Raw genomic sequence first — 19,986 nt, 5'->3', positions numbered from 1 at the left:
AGTATAAGTATAAATACTCCTGCTGATATTTGATGACCAACACTAGTTTTGTTAAAGCCTGATACATAATAGCAAACTATGAGACTCATAAGCAGAGAATGAATAATGTTTGAGGGGATTCCAGGGGGTCCCCAGCAAGAGGGGGAATCATTTATTTTCATAATAACTCAATCTATGACAGAATGTATGGATGTATTTTGGTCATGGGTTTCATACACTTTCTGAAATAAAACATCTAAAAGCAAAAATTTTATCAGATGGGGGTCTGTGGTCTAATTTGTGTCAGTTTAGGGATCCTTGATGTGAAAACGTTTGAGAACCACTGCTGTAGTAGACAAAAAAAGTTCAAGTTCAGCTGGATTTTAATATACACACAGATCATAGCACTGTGGTGTCTGTTGATAGTATTTACTTCACCACACATCACATTTGTTAGGTGTCCGCCTGCCGTCTGTGGTCAGAACACGTGATCTTAATCTCGATGTGGTGAGAGATAAAACATGTAACACAAAGTGATAGTGATGTGAATGATATTCTTGCTGATTTCAGTCTTCTCAACCAAGCTACAACCAAACAGTGCAGGAACCAAGAAAAATACTTTTTTTTCTGCTGAGAAATAAAAGTGCGGTGTGGTGGAAAATAATATATGTCTGTCATCATTTCTAACAAATCAGCATGACACGTTTTTGTTTGAACAGGGGAGCTCGAAACGCCACAGGAGTGTTTTTGGTTATGAGTAATCTAGCATTTCACTTGCATGTGAACCTTTTTTAAGGTCATTGTTTTTGTGACCACTTCCTGTCACATGCTCACCTTTTGACATGTTCACATTTGCGCTACTCAGCCGTCACATCCACCGCTTCTTTTCTTTGTAGTTTCCTACAGGTTTTGTTTTAACAACACTTGGTCAAGACTCTTTCAATGTATTTTTTTAGTTGCATATTGCAGAAAAATAACACATAATAGGAGCCATTGCTAGCAGCTCTGGTGAGGCTGTAATGGTTATTGTAGAACCTTAAGGTCTTAAATTTGTTTTTTGATCTTTTGTAGTTGCAGTGAAGTGAATGTAATAACTGTTCAGAGAGTTGTGTTGAAAAAGTCAAAAGGTTTTTTCTGCCAATATAAATTATTTAGGTCATATGCTCCTGCATCTGAATAATTGATATACCTTTTTAAAACTTAAAATGCAGTCCTTGATTTTAATATATTTTAGTATTATTTTTACATGAGAAATCAATAGGTTTATTGTTCAAGTATTATTTATCCTTTAATTGGTTTTTCAGTTTAGTGTGTTAGCACTTGCTAACATGCAAAGTAGCACCTTACACAAAGTACAGCTGTGGTTGATGGAAATGTTATTAGTTTTGAAGGTGCTTGATCACAAAGCAAAACTATTGATGAAGTTATGGGATCACCAAAGTTCACAAAGAAAAAGAATGGCACCAAATTCATTAATTAATCCATCACACAGTTATTGGGACATACAAGCCACAAATGTCAGCCTTATGGTGACACTAGAGGAAAAGTCCGGGGAGCACCAAAGACAGTAGGCTTCATCCTCTGAGGACCATGAATGTCTGTATAAAATCAAGCTCATGTCAGTCCATCAGATGTTGTTGAGATATTTCAGTCTGGACCAAAGTGGTGAGCCGTCGTGGTGACGCTGACATGGCTAAAAAGCAGGTCTGTGCAACAAAATTTGTCAATATGTAAGAATCTTTTTTGTCTGGACAAACCTAAAGATTGTAAGAATCATAAAAGTCTGAACCAAAATTTACTATCTACTAAGGTTTATTGACAATGTGCACTGACAAAGCCTGTGAGTGCTTGCTTTCATAAACTGGCCTCCCTATGTAATGTGATGTAATGTCACTGTGTTTAGTCATACAGACATGAATGTCAAACAAGAATTACATATTTTCCTTATTACAAGATGCTCTTTAGACATCTATATAAAAAGACTACATTGAGTCATCCAGTCTTTAGTATTAGTCAACAAACATATCAACCCTGTTACATTTATGCAGTGGAAAAACCTTCAGTTAAGTCCATTTTCAGGGGAGTCTGTCTTCACATCGAACACCAGTCCTTTCCTGTATATCAGCATGGTGAGCTCATCCATCTGTTCGATGTCTTCTCTAGAGCACCTCAGCACCTGTTCTGTAGAGCCAGGACTCAAACACTCATCACTGGTCCCCTCTGACATCTGTGAATCTCCCCTCTCATTCTCCGGGTCCTCGTCAGTACTGTCATCCCGCTCCTGGACAGTGCTCTCCTCGAGGTCCTCGAGGAGAGTCTTGTGCTCTGGAGGCAGCTGGTGCAACGTCAGCTCATGCACCTTCTCTTCCTTCTCCATCGTCTCCTGTTGTACAGTAGGTCGCATTAGCAGAGAACAGTGACATTCAAGATTCATGTTTTATTAACATATGCACAGAGAGCAAACAGTGAAACTCTTAGCTTGCTGTCCTCTCTGACTGCCATATACAAAAATAATAAAAATAATTGAAGGAATAGTTTGAAACTTTGAGAAATATGCTTACTCTTATATCTGTAAGGTTAATATGAAGCTAGTCTCATAATCACCCTGAGGTTGCTAGGCAACCAGCTGAGACTTATGACATTTACTGCACATGGCCAAAAACTGTGTGCATGTTTTAACAATTTGTATGGATTAAACAAACAAGATGTAACTTGTTAATTAGTTTGAGAAGTCCAAAAACAGAATGAGGGAAAGGAAAATGGTTTTGTTAAATATAAAAAGAAATAGTATACAAATGAAAAATCTGCTGTACAAATACTGTAAGAGTCTGTTGTTGCTATGCATCTAAGTATTAAATGTATGTAAATTTGAGGCTAAAATCCATTATCATTTCTCTTTATAATAGCTTAGAAGGAACCAAAGAATCACAATTAAAATAAAATTGTAACTTTATGTAAGTTGAAACACATAAGTTGTAATTGACTTGGCTTAGATCAACTAGATTGCTTAGATGTAAACATTTCAAGAACTAAAAAACATGTTTTGTCTTGTCAACCATGTTTTTTTTACATTTACCCTATGATATAGAGGTAGGGTTTTATTAGAAATACAACCACAAAAAATTTGAGTTGCATGTTTTTTCACAGGAGAACAGAGGTGAGCTCTTTTTTTAAATCACAAAGACGGTTGACACTTCCTTAGAATAGACATGAACTGACTGTACTGATTTACTGTACACCCTGTTTACCAAGTCTGAGAGTTCTTCTTTCTGGTCAAATCAACGGTTTGTGGCTATCTCACATCATATTTCAGCAACTTCATTAGGGACTTTCCTTCATTTCATCTACTTCCCTGGAAAAAGTAATATGTAATACATCCACTCACATCAACTGCCTCCTTTTGTCTTTGTCTTACTTTTCTAATTACTGTACTTCAGCCTCCACTCACTCAACACAACCTTATTAACACATATACATAGAGTACATACACAACTCATTTGCTACCACTCATTCACAACATGTGCAAACTCAGGATGACGTTGTTGATTGTTGATTGTTGTTTTGCTCTGCCTCTTGTTGTGTTCCACTTCTATCATTTTTCGGGTGTTAAAGATGCAGTATGAGTTATTTCAACATAAATAAATCATTGCCATAATAACAGCAAGATATTAGCACAATTACCTCAAATTAACAATGCCAGAAGAAAAAATACTGTCAGCTGTGGGCCCTAGACTTTTATTGGAGATAAATCTGCTGAATGCTTCATGATACAAAATAGTGAGAAAATGCAAATCTTCCCGAGCAAACAGTGTTTCTGATGAGATTGTGGAACACTCACACAGTCTCTATACATACTATTGTTTGTTGTAATCATGCACACATACTACGATTTGTTCGTTGATATTCTGACAATGAAATGGTGCATTTTCATATAAAATATGTTTGACAAAATGTTATTAACGCAACTGGAATCTTAAGCCTGCTTTGATGTTTTATGTTGTTTGCAATGTTTTATGCTTGAACTTTTTTGAACTGACAAGCTCTGGTGGGAGTCAATTGAAAAATTCCACTGTCTTCAAAAATGTTGTACCGTTACATTGTACAGAAGTGTGAAAAGAGTGCACGTCATTGTCAAAAAGGTTAAAACCCCAAACGTGTCCCAAGGCATTTGTGACTCGATAGCAAACTTCTATAGTACATAAATGACTAAAAGCCCAAAAACTACTCAGAAAGCACAAAAACTACCCACATGTGACACAGTTTCAAACCCAGGTAAAGTGCAATCCTTAATGAGATTTACCTGATTCTGTGGCTGATGATTGGTGAAATCTAAAATGACAGGTGTCGGCACAGGAGGGAACATCAAGTTTTTGATTCTAAGTATTAGAAAAGAACAGAAACTGTTAAAACGTGCCAGCCAGGAGGAACAAATAGATGCTTTAAAGATTGCAAATGAACAGTTGTTCAGAAAATCCACATACTTTAAAGCCTCTTCAGTATATGTGGCCATTTATTCTGTGAAACTGAGTGGATAGAGAGTAAAAGCAGCGAATGGACTACACACATTTTCATCAAGGGTGTTTCATTTTTCTACCAACAAAAATCTAATGCCATCAGAATAATTTTAAAGCTGATATGACTGTAAATAAAATCCCCTACTCATTGTAGTGGCTTTGAACTGAGACTGTGTAACTTTTGAAGAAAGAAATGACACAAATTGCACCCTTACTCAAATTAAATACACTCAGGGGTTTTGCTGCTACAGCCTTACTTATTCTGGTATGACCACTATGGTGGTTAATGTTCGCTAACTTCAGATATTGTTGTCTAACTGACGTTACTAAGTTAGTCTGCTGACTTCATGACTCATCTCTTGTGCTATTACATTTTAACATGTGACAGACAAACATTTCAATGGTTTATCGCAAAAGTAAAACGAGCAGCTGACTCCAGAGAATCTTGGAAAATAAAGGGAAATTTGGTGTGTCATTAAAGGGGACATGTCATGCTTTTTGTTACTTCTGGTTATTCTTATATTGTTATAATGTCAGATGTCTATGTTAAACATGGTCAGAGTTCCAAAACTTCAGGTGAACGTAAATAATGTAATGTAAAATGCTCTCTGAAAGTCAAAAGCCAGGACTTTAACCTGCTCAGAGTCACCTCTACTTCCTCCTCGTGATGACATCAGATTGTTACAACATGCCCATAAACGGCCGTCCGTTGGTAGCCTTATGCTTGGTACACACTAGAGGATTTTCAAATCTTAACAGGTTTTAAAAAACGTGGGAGACCACAGACATAACAACAGATTTAACCTATTTTTAGTATTTTAATCATAAGAATGCATACACCAGATGATTCATTCAAGACGTAAGACCACACACACGATTCCAGGGACTTAGGATCTCACAGAAACTTGCATGATCATACATGACTTTAGAAAAAAAACAAACATGGAGGCGAACTATTGTCGTCAGCTGGTTGCAATTGTGTGTGCTATGTTTTGAACCGAAAAGCAAAAAAAGAGAAGAAAACTGTGGATGTACTTATGGCTGAAAAGACGGAATCAGCAAAGCTTATACCTTTTGCAGCCTAAGCTGGAGGTGAGTTGGAAATACATTGTTTTATTGTTAGACTCAAACGGGGCTAGTGCAAGCTACTGCTACATGCTAATGTTATTGTAATTTGTACACAGGTGGAGTGGAGAGTGAAATTTGTGATCATTTGAAATGTAGTCATTTTTATACATTCTCTGGCTTGGGAGACAAAAGTCCTATTTGTGCTGTTGGCAGCCATGTTTCTGTTCTACACAAGTACGCAACATCCGGTTGGTGACACTTCCTGACCAGCTCGCTCTCATTGGCTATTGTGGGTTTCTGCTCAATATTCTATCGCTGTTCCTTTTACACTACAGGATTTCAAGTCATAAACATCAAACTTTTTGCTACAGATGTATTTGAGATGTTTCGATTTCAAGTAAAGATTAAGAAAAAGCAGCAAAATCATACTGTAGTTTGTTCATGTAGCCTCCTGAATCGAGGATAGTCTGCAGAGATGAAGCTTCCTGAAACTAACTAATCAGAACAGAGTGAGCTCATCAGGAGGGGGGTGTTAAAGAGACAGGAGCAAAAACGGCTTGTTTCTGACAGAGGCTGATCTAAGGGGCTGCATAAAAGGCCAGTATAAGATAAACAAGGAGTTTTTTGAACTGTAAATAATGCAAGATATTCCAGTAGAGCCCCAGAACAAAAATATACACCTGAAAATTTGCAGTATACCTCCCCTTTAAGCTTTATTTGCCACAGTTACCAATGTTCAGCAAAAGTTACATAGTCTTGCTTTAAAGAACATCAATTGTTAAAATCTCCACATCTCTCTACAAAGAGAGTACATACTGTAGTTTGTAGGCTTATTATTACTTTTATCCAAAATTATAGAATGCTTAAAGTCGGGCTCACTCACCTCTTCAAGATGAAGGTGAACATTATTGACATTAAAAAGAACACAAACAGCAATCCGAGACTTAACCACACTAATTTGGGGAAAAAAGGAAGATAGGAAAAAATTAGTTAGCAGCAACGTGTGGAAAAACTGCTCCATTGATTTGCATATACTATAACTTCATGACAAACCACAAAGATGCTTCAACACAAGAGTCCATTTTGTAAGTCTGATACAGTACCATTCACAGGCTTCTCTGGCAGCGTTTTGATAGTTACATTGGCTTGAAGCCCTTCTCCCGCTCGTGTCACACCGGCAAGGGTGACATCGTATCTCGTTCCTGGTGTCAAGTTTTCTAGACAGTATTTTGTCAGTGAGGCTGATATGTTATGGCACTCTGAAATTAAATGGGATATGGAAATAAAATCTAATGTATATTGAAAGTTACTGTCATTTGTAAATTGAGTATCAAAAGTCAAAAGTTGGGATATTGTACATTTGAAATAATACATGAAGCTATACATGAGAAAATATGCACTCTTCCCTTCAGGTCTACAAAGCTTTGTGAAATAAACAAAAGGCTACAGATGAGTCAAAAAAAAAAAGGTGATGTTCACACCTTTCTGCTTGTCCTGTGAGCCGATTTTCACACTGCAAAGCCTGTAGTGTGTGAGGAAACCTTGCTGGTCCACAAAAGGAATTGCTTTCCACAACAGGTTAACAGAACTGTGTGTTTCGCTAAACGCAGTGAGGTCCTGGGGTTCTCTGCGTGGAACTGAAGAGGAAAATACAAATTTAGGGTTCTTTTACAGTATGTGGAGACAAACTTGGCTTAGATTTATCACCTTGATGCACCAATCTGCACTGGATCAGTGTAAGCACCATATAGTAACCCATCTTATTGAAAACACTGGGTACTGAAAAATGTGTCTCACAGAACTAGCCAGCATACTAACACGCTCACAGTGATACAAAGATAACATGCTCATATTTATCAGGTATAATGTTTATCTTGTTTACCATCTTAGTTTATTGTATTAGCCTGCTAACATTTGCTAATATGCACTAAACACAGTACAGCTCAGGCTGATGGGAATGTCATTAGCTTTGGAGGTATTTTTGCCATAAACAAAAGTATTGATCAAATTGAAATTAATTTTGACCTAATGATGGCACTAAGTTAAAAGTCAGATGATCATTAAGTGATTACAATTTGTCCTTAAAGGCCATAATAATCTGTACCAAATTTCCTGGCAATCCATCCAACAGTTTTTGAGACATTTCACTCAACCCACAACCTCATGGTGGCGCTAGAGGAAGAGTCGTGAGATCACCAAAGTAAGTAGGTTTCATCCTCTGAGGACGAATGTCTGCACAAAACTTCATGGCTGTCCATTCAGTTGTTAAGATTTTTCAGTCTGGACCACAATGGTGGACTGACAGACTGACAGAGCTGCATCTGCTTCCGTGGCCTAAAAGAGGAGCTAATTATTTGCCAAATTTAAGTTTTTGGAATTGGTACTGGGACAGAGAAAGCAGAAGAAAATTGCACCTCCTAACTTATGTGTATTTGTCTATACTCCTATGCTGTTGAGGTGTACTGTATTCCATTTTTGTTTTACTTGACACCAGCTGAGCAACAAAAAGAAAAATGCAGAAACAAGAAAGATAAAGACAGAATTTTTCTACCAAATGACATTCTACTCCGTTAAGCAATATCCCCTGCACAATTGCATTTACGTGAATGTCCTTCAAAGAAAAACAACAGAATCAGTCATTTTAGCAAATGCCCAAAAAATAATATGTGTTTACATTTACAAGAAAAAGCTATTTAGCTGCTGTTGCAATTATTTGTGCCTGTTGGGACCAAAGGAGGAAGTAGTGTGACGTTATAGTAAAGCCATAAAGTCCGCAGAGGGTCGACTTTATGGCTCAATTATCTAGTAATATGAACTTGTACTTGTTAGTGTACACAACATGTGGAGCAACCTAATTAAAAAGACACTTACCACCCTCTTTTTGATAAAAAAGGCACATTTTAACTGTCCGTGGTTTCCCTCTGATACATCTGTGTTCGAAGTAAAGGTAACGCACATAGTCTTTTATGTCTGTAACAGAAACAGAAAGAAAGTCAAACTGATATACAGTTTACCTTATAGAGAAAATATTTCTTTTACAAGATTTTATAACATTAAATGAACAATGTAAGATGTAACGATACAAACAAGTGATGAACAACAGAAAAGGCTGAACAACAGATGTGTTTCCACCACGTGTTTGGTATTTTCCCTGCATTTGGTTTTGGTTTGCAGTGTGACCTATTTTATTATTTTCACCATGGTGGTAATAAAAATGAAATAATTGTAAGAACAATGTTTTTTGTACCCATTTGTCTCAAAACCATCAATGAAATTTGGTGTAAAGTTAGACCAAGGATAAGATTTGACATATAAACAACCCTGTCTTGTTTTTGTTTTTATCTTCTCCTTTGTTTTTGTTCTCTGTAGAACAAAGGTGATAAAGTTGTGTGACCTTACTTTTTCTTATTTGCATCTTTTCTTTTTTTTTCTTCCTTCCCGACAAAGTTAGAATATTTTCTGGTCTTGGATCACCATCTTGAAACTCGTACCACTCAAGGCAAGTTGTCTTATTTATTTTTACATTCAGTAATGTTTTATCACAAGCTGCAAGGGAAAAAGAATTAACAGTATTTAAGGTCTACTTAAGGATAAATATGCATATGTGACACACTCAAGCACAAACACACTTTAGCCTACTTTTTAAATCCGCAGCACTTTCAGCTGGCACTTGTATGATTGCTGGAGGAGAAGACCCTGCTGCATTTCTAGCAATAACAGAGATGTTGACAGCTGAGTATGACACATAAGTAGTGTAACTAGTCGTGCTGATGGGATCTCTGTTCTTCACAGGACGACAAGGACATCCATGAGAAGACTGAGTGTCGTTTAGGCTGTAAGTCACTCCTCTGACTGCTGCTGCATGTTGCACTGGCTGAGGAGCAGAATGGATAACAATTCAGACAAACACAGCAAACTCAAGTAAGTGAACAAAGAAATATACATATAATCAACCACAATTGGATCAGCCCTGCACTGGGGCGAACAATAAAACAATGAAAATGAAAGCATACAGTGGTAGAAACTTCAGTATGAGAGACACTGATTGCCCTGAACAAGACTACAGAGTCTACAGCTATGCTAGCAAGTCTGTGAGGCATTACTTGGCCACAGCAGTGCTTGAAGCTAAAAGCTAATGTCATCAGGATAACATGCAATCATGCTGTAACATTTACTGTGTGTGCCACGCTAGTTTAGCATTTTAGGATGCTAATATTTGCTAATTAACACTAAAGACAAAATACATACGCCAAAAGACAAATTGAAATTTCTGCCAGATGAAGGTGTATGAAAGAAAGTTAAAGGTCTGATTGTTTTTGTTTGTGTGCTCAAAGTCGGTTTCAGGTCTTGGTAAGCATATGTAAGAAAATGTTTTATGAAGTCTTTTCTGACTCCAGAGAGAGCTGTGTGAAATCTGATAAACATCGGTTGAGACTGAAGACTTGAAAATGAAAACAATGTACCGGACTCAAAGATGGCGCCCAATCATTTGAATGAAATTTTCTCGCCTGGCGCATAAGCCAGAAAAGTTTTCTAGCTTCCGGCTAACTTCTGTTTTCTAGCCCCGCCCATGCATTCCCACCATAGACTGTATATAAAGATGGTTCCCACTCAGCCCATAGACTTTACATTGGAATGACATCACAAACTCTAAAAGAACTTTTCTAGGCTCGGAGAAACTTTTATAAACATCAAACCTTCATGGATTAAAGATTCATAATAAAAAGTACCAATTGACCTTGTTTGCAGTTCGAGGTGTCTTTTCAACAGTTTTACAGATGTCCCTTTTATAATGGCGGTCTATTGGGAAAATGTTTTTACATCTGCAGGGGATTTTTGGCTGCAAGTGGCTATCTGGCAAATGTGAGTCTAGTATTCACTCATTTTTAGTCTCTAAAAACTCCTGAGGGAAATATCTTGCTCTTTAGCTGCTAAATGCTCTACTATGTTCACCAGCTAGTCGCTAACTATGTCTGGTTTGGTGGTGAGCAGGTAGTGTACAATAGGAGTTAAGAGCTTCTTTGCTGAAAACAGCTGACTACTGTGGCCAAAATTGAGAGAGGTGAGGGTGAACCAAAACAATAAAGCTGCAGGCCAGACTGCTAAACAATGAGGTGAAACTTGATGTGAAGCTCTTACAAAGCCGAGGGGAGCTGCAGAGTCAGGGGTAAATTCTCTGTAGGTTCATGCTATGAGCGACTCCTCTCATATTACACTTAACTCATTTGTTTCTGTCACAAAAATATTGATTATAGCTGCTTTAAAAATAAAAGAATTCAAAAAGTGGTGGACCAACAGACCGACATTGCCAACCTTAGAGCCACACTGTTTGCATGGCTAAAACTTTAGAGTAAGGAGAGTAATGTACATGTCCCAGATTACTTGATCACTTGGACATCACTAGTCCATTGGGACTAGTGATGTTGAAGGTTAGAATTAAACTTTCTTTTGACTCTAGTGACTTTTTGATAATGCTGAAAGTTGAATACTGCTAAAATGGGCACATGCTGCTTCCAATGCAATTCAACATTTCCCATGAATTGTCTGAATTAAAGTATCAAATTGACATACTGATTGTGCAACTGGACAAATGTGAATGTATAATTTCTTAAAACTCCTCAGGTAGCTTTTGGTTGGTTTCTTAAATGGTATATTTTAATCATGATTTTGGTCGTACCCTAGCCATAAACCAATTATTATTATAGTGACTATGACAACAAAAGTTCCCTAATTTCTTAAATCTAACCAAATTATTTTAGTGCCTAAAACTAACGAAACCTTAACTATAGCATTGTCAAGATCATAAACAGGTTTTATTTTTGACATTTTTGGATCAAAAAACGCTTATATTTGTTGGTCTGGAGGGCATGGGCCAATTATGTATTTTCTCGTTTCATTTGGAGTACTTGTTGCACATTGTGGGACAATGTCAATATATGCTGGTGGAAAGAAACAGTTTTAAATGTGTGTCACTCTAATCTAGATCCACAGGTTTGTATGTTTTGGTGTAGTTTTCCCTTTACTGGTTTACCTTCCAAGTTAGTGTCACTCTTCGGCCGTTATTTACAAGCGTCTTGGTCATGGTGACTTCGGGTTTATGTTCAAGCTCTGCAGTAAAAACACAAATATTAGTGACAAGGCTATTTCTGTTTTCATTTGGGGAAAATAGTTTCTATTGCAAAAAGGGATTTTGCATCTAGTTTGAACTTTTAAATCTCCATTATACAAAAGTGTTTTTTAGAGTGGAACTAATCTTACACATTTTACAGCTTGTCATCGGCAAAGGCAGGAAAGAGGCAACTGTATAAATATCGAGGAATCAAAACCTCAGAAATGTAATACAGTGCAAGGCAATGTGGTGGGAAAGGTGAGGACACATATTGCTACCGTTCAAAACAAGATATATATTACATTTTGAGTTCAGATTCATGACTTCCAGTGTACACAGATCATTTCAGGGCAGTAATCATACCTGGCACCACAGTTCAGAGAAGAGAGAATCTACAGTTACATATTGGATCAGTCATTGGGGATTTTGATGCTCTTCTCTTTTGTTGTGTCATTTTGTGATTCAGGTTTGTGAACCAATTGGATGTTTACATTACGTCTAGTGCAGCTATAAGATGATTTAACGCTCACTTTCTTTGTCTAACGATGTAAATGATCCAACAAAAATTATTTAATGATGGATAATAAAGTCTAAAGTGCCACCCACAAAAACATGAACGTTATAATCCAGTCATCCATTTATACAGACAACATGATGATGACTTCACCTCCAGGAACAATCACAACTTGAGACCAGTCACTCCACAGTGGATTAAGGGCCCGGGCCAGTGTGGGCTGATGTCTGATCTGAACCTGGTAAGCCTTATGGTTCAAGAGATTTGCAACAATGACCTGGCCTGTTTAAAAAGAGAGAGTAAGACATTTCATAAATTAGACATTTTAGATTTGTGTTATTTTTCCTCTTTTAATAGTAGCTTAATGTCAGACTGAAAAGCCTATGTTTCACTGCCCTCCTGGGTTGAATGTTTCAACTCAGTTGTAACAACGCCCAACAGTGATGTACTGACACTGGCTCTAGAGAGAGCCTTTCGTGTTTTTTGCAAGTTTCGCGGCCACTGTGGGTTCTCTTACACAGTTACACTTGGAAGGGGAAGGGGAGGGGTGTTCAGTTGGTTGCAATCTGTAACCTCACAGTTAGATGCCACTAAATCCTACACACTGGTCCTTTAAACCAATGGACAACAGCAAAAACATACTTTTCAGCTGTTAAAGAGGACCTATTGTGCTCATCTTAGCTCAAAATTTTTATTTTTGGACTCCATTAGAGTAGCTCTGCATGATTCACAGTTCAAAAAAACAGAAAAACTTATTTATCTGATACTGGCCCTTTATGCAGCCCTTTAATATAAACAGTTTCTCTTACACTCCGTTTTAGATCCTGTCTCTTTAAGGCCCCCCTCCCCATAGGTAACTTTACCGTCAATGCAAACCAAACATTTCCTGCTTTACTGCTTCAAATTAAAAGCTTATCAATGACTAACTAATGGGAGACTTTTATTGTGAAGAATCTACAGGAAGTAAAAACGTGTTCTTCACTGAATTAGTGAGCATTGAACAGCAACATATGGGCCTATTTGGAGCTATTTGTTCAGCAGATCAGTGAGAAATAATGCAGGGAGGAATATTACAAGCAGTAACAGCCACAGTGAGATGTTTTATGAAGAGCTGCAGACAACCAGCACACCTTCAACAGGTAAACTACTTATTTTACTTTGCTGTGCTGTGTAATGACATTGTGGCTTGGCATAACTACTCCTAGAGCGGAGCAGCGACCTCACGCGCTGTGCACGTCACTGCACTAAAGATACCCGTCACAAACTGACATCAGCTCGGGCCGAAAGTAGAAAAAACTGTTGGAAACCAAGCGTTCAGAGTAGTCTGAAGCTGCTGCTTTTTGCTCACAGGGATTACTACTACATACGTTTACCTTGTTATTTGACACATCGGCCACTTTTAACATGAACATCCGACATTGTGACATTATATATATGCCTGAAATTAAGGAAAAGCATAATACGTCCCCTTTCATCAAATCACATGAAAAGACCAAAGCCAACAATGAATTGATCCTACTAACCAGTATTTCCTTTGTAAAAACATACAAAACCGCTGATGTAATCATTCACTGTGTCTCAGAAATAATTCCACAAGAAGCAGAGAACAAACCGATCACCCACAACAATATGAAATAATGCTAAATGAACATTTCATCATACAAGACATGAAAGTACTCACACATAGAGGTCTGACTGATAGTGGTTGTCATTTTTCTCTGTAACAGCAATGTGGATAAAGGGTTAAAATGATTATATAAGATAACAAACATTTTCTTCAGACACAATAGACTTTTAGATAGATTTGATAGCAAATCACAATTATGCCTCACTTTTTCCCATGATTCTATGGGGTGTTTATCTCGTCGAAACCACACCTCGGCTAAAGCTGGATACTTCTCTGCAGCTCTCCATACCAAGCTGAGGTTGTTTTTTAACCAGGAAACTGAAATATTTCCTGGTGCTTCATACTTAACTGTTGAAGAAAAGCAGAACATTTTGTGTGTAATGTTTTATTATGATTTTATATGCTAAATATACGTTTGTGTTAATGTGTTTAATCTCCTATGTTGTTGTGTAAAATCAGAGGAGCATCTAGTACCTGTGTCCACAAGTTTAACAGACGTCTTAAGTGACCTGCAGCTGGAGTTTCCTACGTGAGCTTCCACCCGAATATGAACAAGCCGATGTTTAATCAGCTGTTCCTCAGGGATCTCATGCCAGGTCTTCTTAATGTTAAATTTTGTTTCACTATGGATGAATATGTAGAGCTATGATTGCAGTGAAAACAACAAACAGAAAGCATCTCACAATCCTAAGACTAGTAGATTGAAGGTGTGTATTCATTTTGGAGATAACCTCAAGTATTTATCCAGTACTTGTGATTTTAGATGAAAAGCTAATTCCAACAGTTACACACATCCCGAACAATACTCACTTAAAGTAAAGATCAAATGTCACATCGCTCTCAGTCATGTTCATGCTCCATTCACACATGTAAACTGACTCATCAGCGTTTCTTCTGAAGCACTGAGGACTTGAAGGAGCCTCACATGTTGACCCTTTGGAGGAACACATTTCAAAATAATTTCATTTATTAACCTGTTCTAACATTTATTTTACCGGGTTGCTCCAAAAATAAACAAAGACCTCGTCTTCAGAGAAAACAGCTTCAGCAAAAAAAGGGACGAATAGAAAAACCTACAAAGCTGTGCCACCTCAGTTTTCTTATTTTATTTAACCTTTTATATTGTCAATACGGTTTTAAATGTCGTATTTTATATTGTGAAGCACTTAATAATGCACTCTACACTGTCTCAAACATGTACTCTGACAAGGTTAGAGGTTTGGGGCTTGGTCCGTCAGTCTAAGTACTGAATCCCTCTGTCCCATCGTCCTGAGAAAACTCAAGCTCCAACATTAGAAAACAGACATCCTATTTGTAAAAAACTGACCTGGTAATGTGTAAAATATTGGTTTAAAACTAAACAAAACTATAAAGACTGGCATTTCAATAAGGCTGCACAGAGCAATGCAGAGCGGATGCCAACCCTTAGTGGAAACCACATGATGCTGATAAGCTAACCAACATTTTGTGGCTGATGTTGCACTTTTACAGCAGAAACTTTGTTATTTTCATATGTCTGATTAGTATCCGGTACTGTATTGTGATATGATCAGATAGAAATTGAAAGTAAACCGACAGGTAGATAAAGGCTGGATAACAAAGATTTTTAAGGGTTTCCATATTTATTTACCTTTGCTGACCGTCGTGAGGAACATAAACACAGCAACGTATCCATATATTGAACTCCAGCGCTTCAAACTTTCCATGAGGTATAGTGGAAAGTCTAGACAGAACATCATGTCTCAGAGTGTGTGAGAGTCCATGTATTCAATCTGCCTTCATGTAACTCAGTTGTCTTTCTCAGAAATGTCAGAGAAGTTTCATGTCAGGTTATTCAGGTTGTATGAGCTGCAGCAAAACCACAATGTCAGGGCAGGGGCGGGGGGAGGTTGCGTTTGACACACTGCCAGACAGACACAACAGCAATTCTGAAAGCAACGATTCTTTGAATTTCTATTGTCAGTTTTTTTTGTTTTTTTTTTTGGTGTTAATTTCCCAACTATTGTTTTTGTTCAATTCCAGCTGGCCATTGAAGAAAAACTAGAGGAAACACTGGAAACTACTGCAATAGAGTAACATAAGTGTGTATGTGAGCTGCATCACACAAGAAGTTGGAGCAGGAGAGTAAAATTTTGAATTTAAAGAGTACTTTAAGTACTTATACTTCAATTATGATTATTGGGTAAGATGATTTTGAAATAAGGTGATTTTTGTTGGAACTCTGGACTAATTATTGAACTTTTTGTGTATATCTTGATCAGTATTTGGAAGTAAGGCATCAAAAAAGCGTTACAGTAATGTAATCAATTTTTCCATCTTAAGTAGTGTAATTTAAGGGATTACATTTTGAAATTCAGTACGTACATTACAGTAACTAATCTAGTGCTTGGTTACTTCGAGTTTGGAGGTGGACATGTTTGCCGTCTTACCAGTAGTTTAATATCCGGTATGTGCTAGCTTGTTTCGTGGGCTGGAGGTGTGGCGACGCAGTTGGCTGCCACCAAAAGAGGAGAAATGCGACTGCAGGTGACTCCAAAGTTCTTTTATTTACATGTTGTGTCTTCTTAGTTGGCTAATGTTACTCATTGACCAAGGCAAAATTTGTGAATCACCTCGTTTGGACAGTCACTGGGGCTAACATTAAAGCTTCTGGAAATTTGGCTTGAGTAGTAATAGTAAAAATGCATCTATGGATGTCTCATTAAGCATCCACAGAAATCTGAGTTAAAATAAACGTCCATAACTAATAGAAAACCTAGTTTAAAAAAACAGTTCATTTTGCTGTTTCTCAAGACTGTGTAGGTGTGGCAGAACAGGTTTTGATTGACCCCCGCACCACCTACTGGGGGCTGGCTAACTACTAGCTAACAACTGGGTTTCCATGGTGCAGAGCAACGCTTCTAACTCACTGAGCCTTGCCTCCAACATGGTAAATAAACAACATTTATTACATGCCCCATTATCACTAAAGGAGGCAGGGGAATAGCTAAACATAAGACACACTGAGCAAGAGAGAGCAAGAGGAAGAGAGGGAAGTCAATGCTAGCTGCTAAGCTAAAGTAACTAGCAGATCTGAAAAGCATGTAAACAGCTGTGTGATTAGCAAGAAAGTCATTAGAAGAAGGAGAGCTAAGAGTGAGCAGAACTAGTGTACGTTTAAATGTGCAGTGGGTATTTAGCCGTAATATTAAAAGAATATAGCAGAAACGCTACCAATAACACAGAAACTCAGTAAATGAGATAATATGCTTACTGCAGCATGTCACATCATTTATGATTGGTTCGTGGAATTATTTGCGTAATTCTTGTAATAAATGTCCAAGCATAACCACGCCCAATTCAAACCCAATATCAGGAAAGTTTACGTGCATGTGTAAGCATGTACATAAGACCCTATGTCTTATGTACATGCTTACTACCATGTACATAAGACATTGTTAGAAGGTTGTTGTGGATTTGGGTTTCCAGTGGCTTTAAACTAGCTGTTGGTCCATGAAGCTGCAGTTTCCCATCTTTCCTCAGATAATAACCTTATAATGAAAGGTTTTGTGCAACTCTGTACAAGTTAATTACTTGTAATACAATATGTTACAAATTGGTATATAAACGATGTTCAACTATTTAAAATTGTAACACCTAATAACCAACATTACTTCCAGCTTGTGCTGAAGCTCCTGTTGTATTACTGCATAGAGATTGTCACCGGCACCTCAAACTCTTCTTACATCCTCATTCTGTTCCTCATTCCCCATTTATACATGACACAGTTTCACACCAAATCACTTCCACTTTCACTTTGAAAAGGTGACTCCTGACGCTGTTTCACTGACTCTTTTGAAAAAACACCCAAACATCACTTTAATCTGTCTAAGTATCCAGTTTGAATGCTTATTTTTCATATTTTGGTTGGTTTTATCAAATAGGCCTATATCATTTTGTTTAGAGCGCTCTTCCTCCTCGATATAATATGATCAGATGTGTATTTTTTCAGTTGGATCCCTTTTAAAACCTTATTTTATATTTTAAAAACTTTTGTGTATCAAGAGTAAAATTCACACCTCAAGCTCTCATTGTTTCTCAGTAAACTTACACAATTGCGACTACAGAGCGGCCCTTTACATGTATTTAAGAAGCGAAGTGGATAAACTACAGTAAGGGCCGGGTTATGCTTGAAAAGAATTAGTTTAGCATCTAACTCAGAAGGGAAAAGTCTTTATAGCTGTTCAGAACAGCCAAACTTGGAAGCAGGTGGAGAAACCAGCTGTCATGAAGAGGATTGAAACAATCTACAAAATAACTTTGGTCATGATTGTCATATCAATGAGGTTAATGTCATATCACATATAACAGCAGCCTGGATATGTGTGTTTATCTGTCAATGTCTGTTAAGCTTTGCAGCAATGTTACTCACAGTGGCACAAACCTATCTGGAGAACAACTAACTACTGAACATATTGTACACCTAGAAGGAAATTAAATCAGAATAAATAAAATGTCTTTGCAACAACATCACTTACTTACATTTACTGTATATTTGTGAAAATAGTTGCTCTGAAGGTATTTGTAGTTTAACATCAGTATGCGGCTCATTTAGCAGTGCTAAAATAGGGATATGTAAGATAAAAGACAATATTTATACAGGTCTATCTATACAGGTAACCTGGACAGGACACCAATCTATCACAGAGTTGACAAATATAGACAAAAAATAGGGTTGGGGTTGAGGCAGGGGGAATTTGGGAGTTGGGGGATGGTGTTTTTGTTGGTGGACGGATGGAGTTTAACTTTACAGACTGTTAGAGTCAGCCTCCTCTCCTTTAGCGTACTCCACCTTCCAGTCGGCCTTAAATTTTCTCATGTCGTCACTGCTGTGAAGGAAATCCTTTGACACTAAATGAAATCATAATTGCTGCAAATAAAGGCCAGAAAGTGCAAAAATGTGGTCTTATTTTTGTTTTTTTTTCAGTGCTCGGAGCACACATTGTTTGACAAGTATCATCTACATCAACTCAGACTGAGTTTTATGTTTTTCTCCTTTTTTGTCTTTTTGTCTTAATGCACAGTTGATAGTTTGTCTCTAACATTATTTCCTTTATGTTAGCTGGTGTTAAATATCATTTCTATTTTCAGTGTGTATACATCATTGTACACTAACAGACACATGACTTACTTTTGTGTGACAGTGACACATGTTGGCGTACGCCATAGGTGAGTCTGGTCTCAACATGCCTTTCTCAAAAATGAGTTCAACCTTTCATCTGTGTCTACTGTCACATCTTGCAGCTGTTTCATGAGGTCTTGAAAAGTTTTCAGAGTCAATTTGTCCAAGACAGTCTTCACACAGCTGATCACTTTTGATGTTTTAATCTGCTTGTTCCTCTCCGCTCCACGAGGCAGGGATTCTTCAGAAGGAGCTTCTCTTTATGTTCCCTCTGTTTGGGCCCTTTCCTCATCTCTCTGGTTGGTGGGTTGTTGAGAGGCAGCCTTTGCTTCTAGTTCTTTGGAGGCTGAACACTCTCCTGGAACAACAGGCAACTTCTGTTTTGTTATCTTCCTCTGGGTGGATGGAGAAGCAACCTTTGCTTCCTCTTTTTTGGAGGCTGAATGCTCCACTGAAAGAACAGACACCTTCTGTATCGTTATCCTCCTCTGGGTGGATGGAGAAACAACCGTTGCTTCCTCTTTTTAGAGGCTGAATTCCCCACTGAAACAACAGGTTCCTTTTGTTTCTTTATCCTCCTCTGGGTGGATGGAGAAGCAACCTTTGCTTCCTCTTTTTGGAGGCTGACCGCTCCACTGAAAGAACAGACACCTTCTGTTTTGTTATCCTCCTGTGGGTGGATGGAGAAGCAATCTTTGCTTCCTCTTTTTTGGAGGCTGAACACTCCACTGAAAGAAAAGGTGCCTTCTGTTTCGTTATCCTCTTCTGGGTGGATGGAGGTGCAGCCTTTGCTTCCTCTTTTTTGGAGGCTGAACGCTTCACTGAAACAAAAGGCTCCTTTTGTTTCTTTATCTTCTGCTGGGTGGATGGACCTCCAAAGGTAAAGTTCACTTCTGGTGTTTGGGTGGAGGCCAATTTGTCCAGAAAAATAATCATCTCTTTGGATTGAGTCCTTTGTTTTTCCTTTCAGTTGAGACTTGTTCAGAAGTAGCTTTTGCTTCTGGTTGTTTCCTT

The 19,986-nt window shown here is 37.8% G+C and overlaps 1 protein-coding gene across 3 annotated transcripts; it reads right to left on the bottom strand.

Annotated features, from left to right (window-relative positions):
• Positions 1-285: 285 nt before the first annotated feature.
• il12rb1 (interleukin 12 receptor subunit beta 1) lies at positions 286-15,695 on the bottom strand. Of its 3 annotated transcripts, XR_006097195.1 has the most exons (16): positions 15,442-15,695; positions 14,622-14,745; positions 14,286-14,434; positions 14,017-14,159; positions 13,866-13,902; positions 12,338-12,466; positions 11,593-11,669; positions 9,201-9,435; positions 8,961-9,107; positions 8,433-8,531; positions 7,043-7,198; positions 6,665-6,820; positions 6,445-6,514; positions 4,461-4,502; positions 4,280-4,355; positions 2,348-2,362 (listed from the first exon to the last, which is right to left on the bottom strand). XR_006097195.1 is itself a non-coding variant. In XM_042417909.1 (15 exons), exons 1-15 carry the CDS (start codon positions 15,548-15,550, stop codon positions 2,039-2,041), a joined length of 2,031 nt encoding a protein of 676 aa, XP_042273843.1. In that variant the 5' UTR covers positions 15,551-15,692; the 3' UTR covers positions 286-2,038. The 3 variants fall into 3 exon arrangements, 1 of the variants encoding a protein (XP_042273843.1); XM_042417909.1 differs by lacking the exon at positions 4,461-4,502 and having other exon boundaries at positions 286-2,362; positions 15,442-15,692; XR_006097194.1 differs by having other exon boundaries at positions 2,342-2,362; positions 4,280-4,502.
• Positions 15,696-19,986: the final 4,291 nt, after the last annotated feature.

The sequence above is a fragment of the Thunnus maccoyii genome, chromosome 7, assembly GCF_910596095.1.
Source record: "Thunnus maccoyii chromosome 7, fThuMac1.1, whole genome shotgun sequence".
Lineage (NCBI taxonomy): Eukaryota > Metazoa > Chordata > Actinopteri > Scombriformes > Scombridae > Thunnus > Thunnus maccoyii.
This window is presented reverse-complemented; position numbering and strand designations above follow the sequence as displayed.

What these genes read in the sequence shown, in the direction of transcription:
- il12rb1 (XM_042417909.1), bottom strand. Translation starts at nt 15,550, where the DNA reads ATGATGTTCTGTCTAGACTTTCCACTATACCTCATGGAAAGTTTGAAG. An exon ending in CTCACAGGACAAGCAGAAAG is followed by an intron (nt 6,821 to 7,042) that starts GTGTGAACATCA and finishes ATTTAATTTCAG; the next exon opens with AGTGCCATAACATATCAGCC. An exon ending in GCCAGAGAAGCCTGTGAATG is followed by an intron (nt 6,515 to 6,664) that starts GTACTGTATCAG and finishes TCCCCAAATTAG; the next exon opens with TGTGGTTAAGTCTCGGATTG.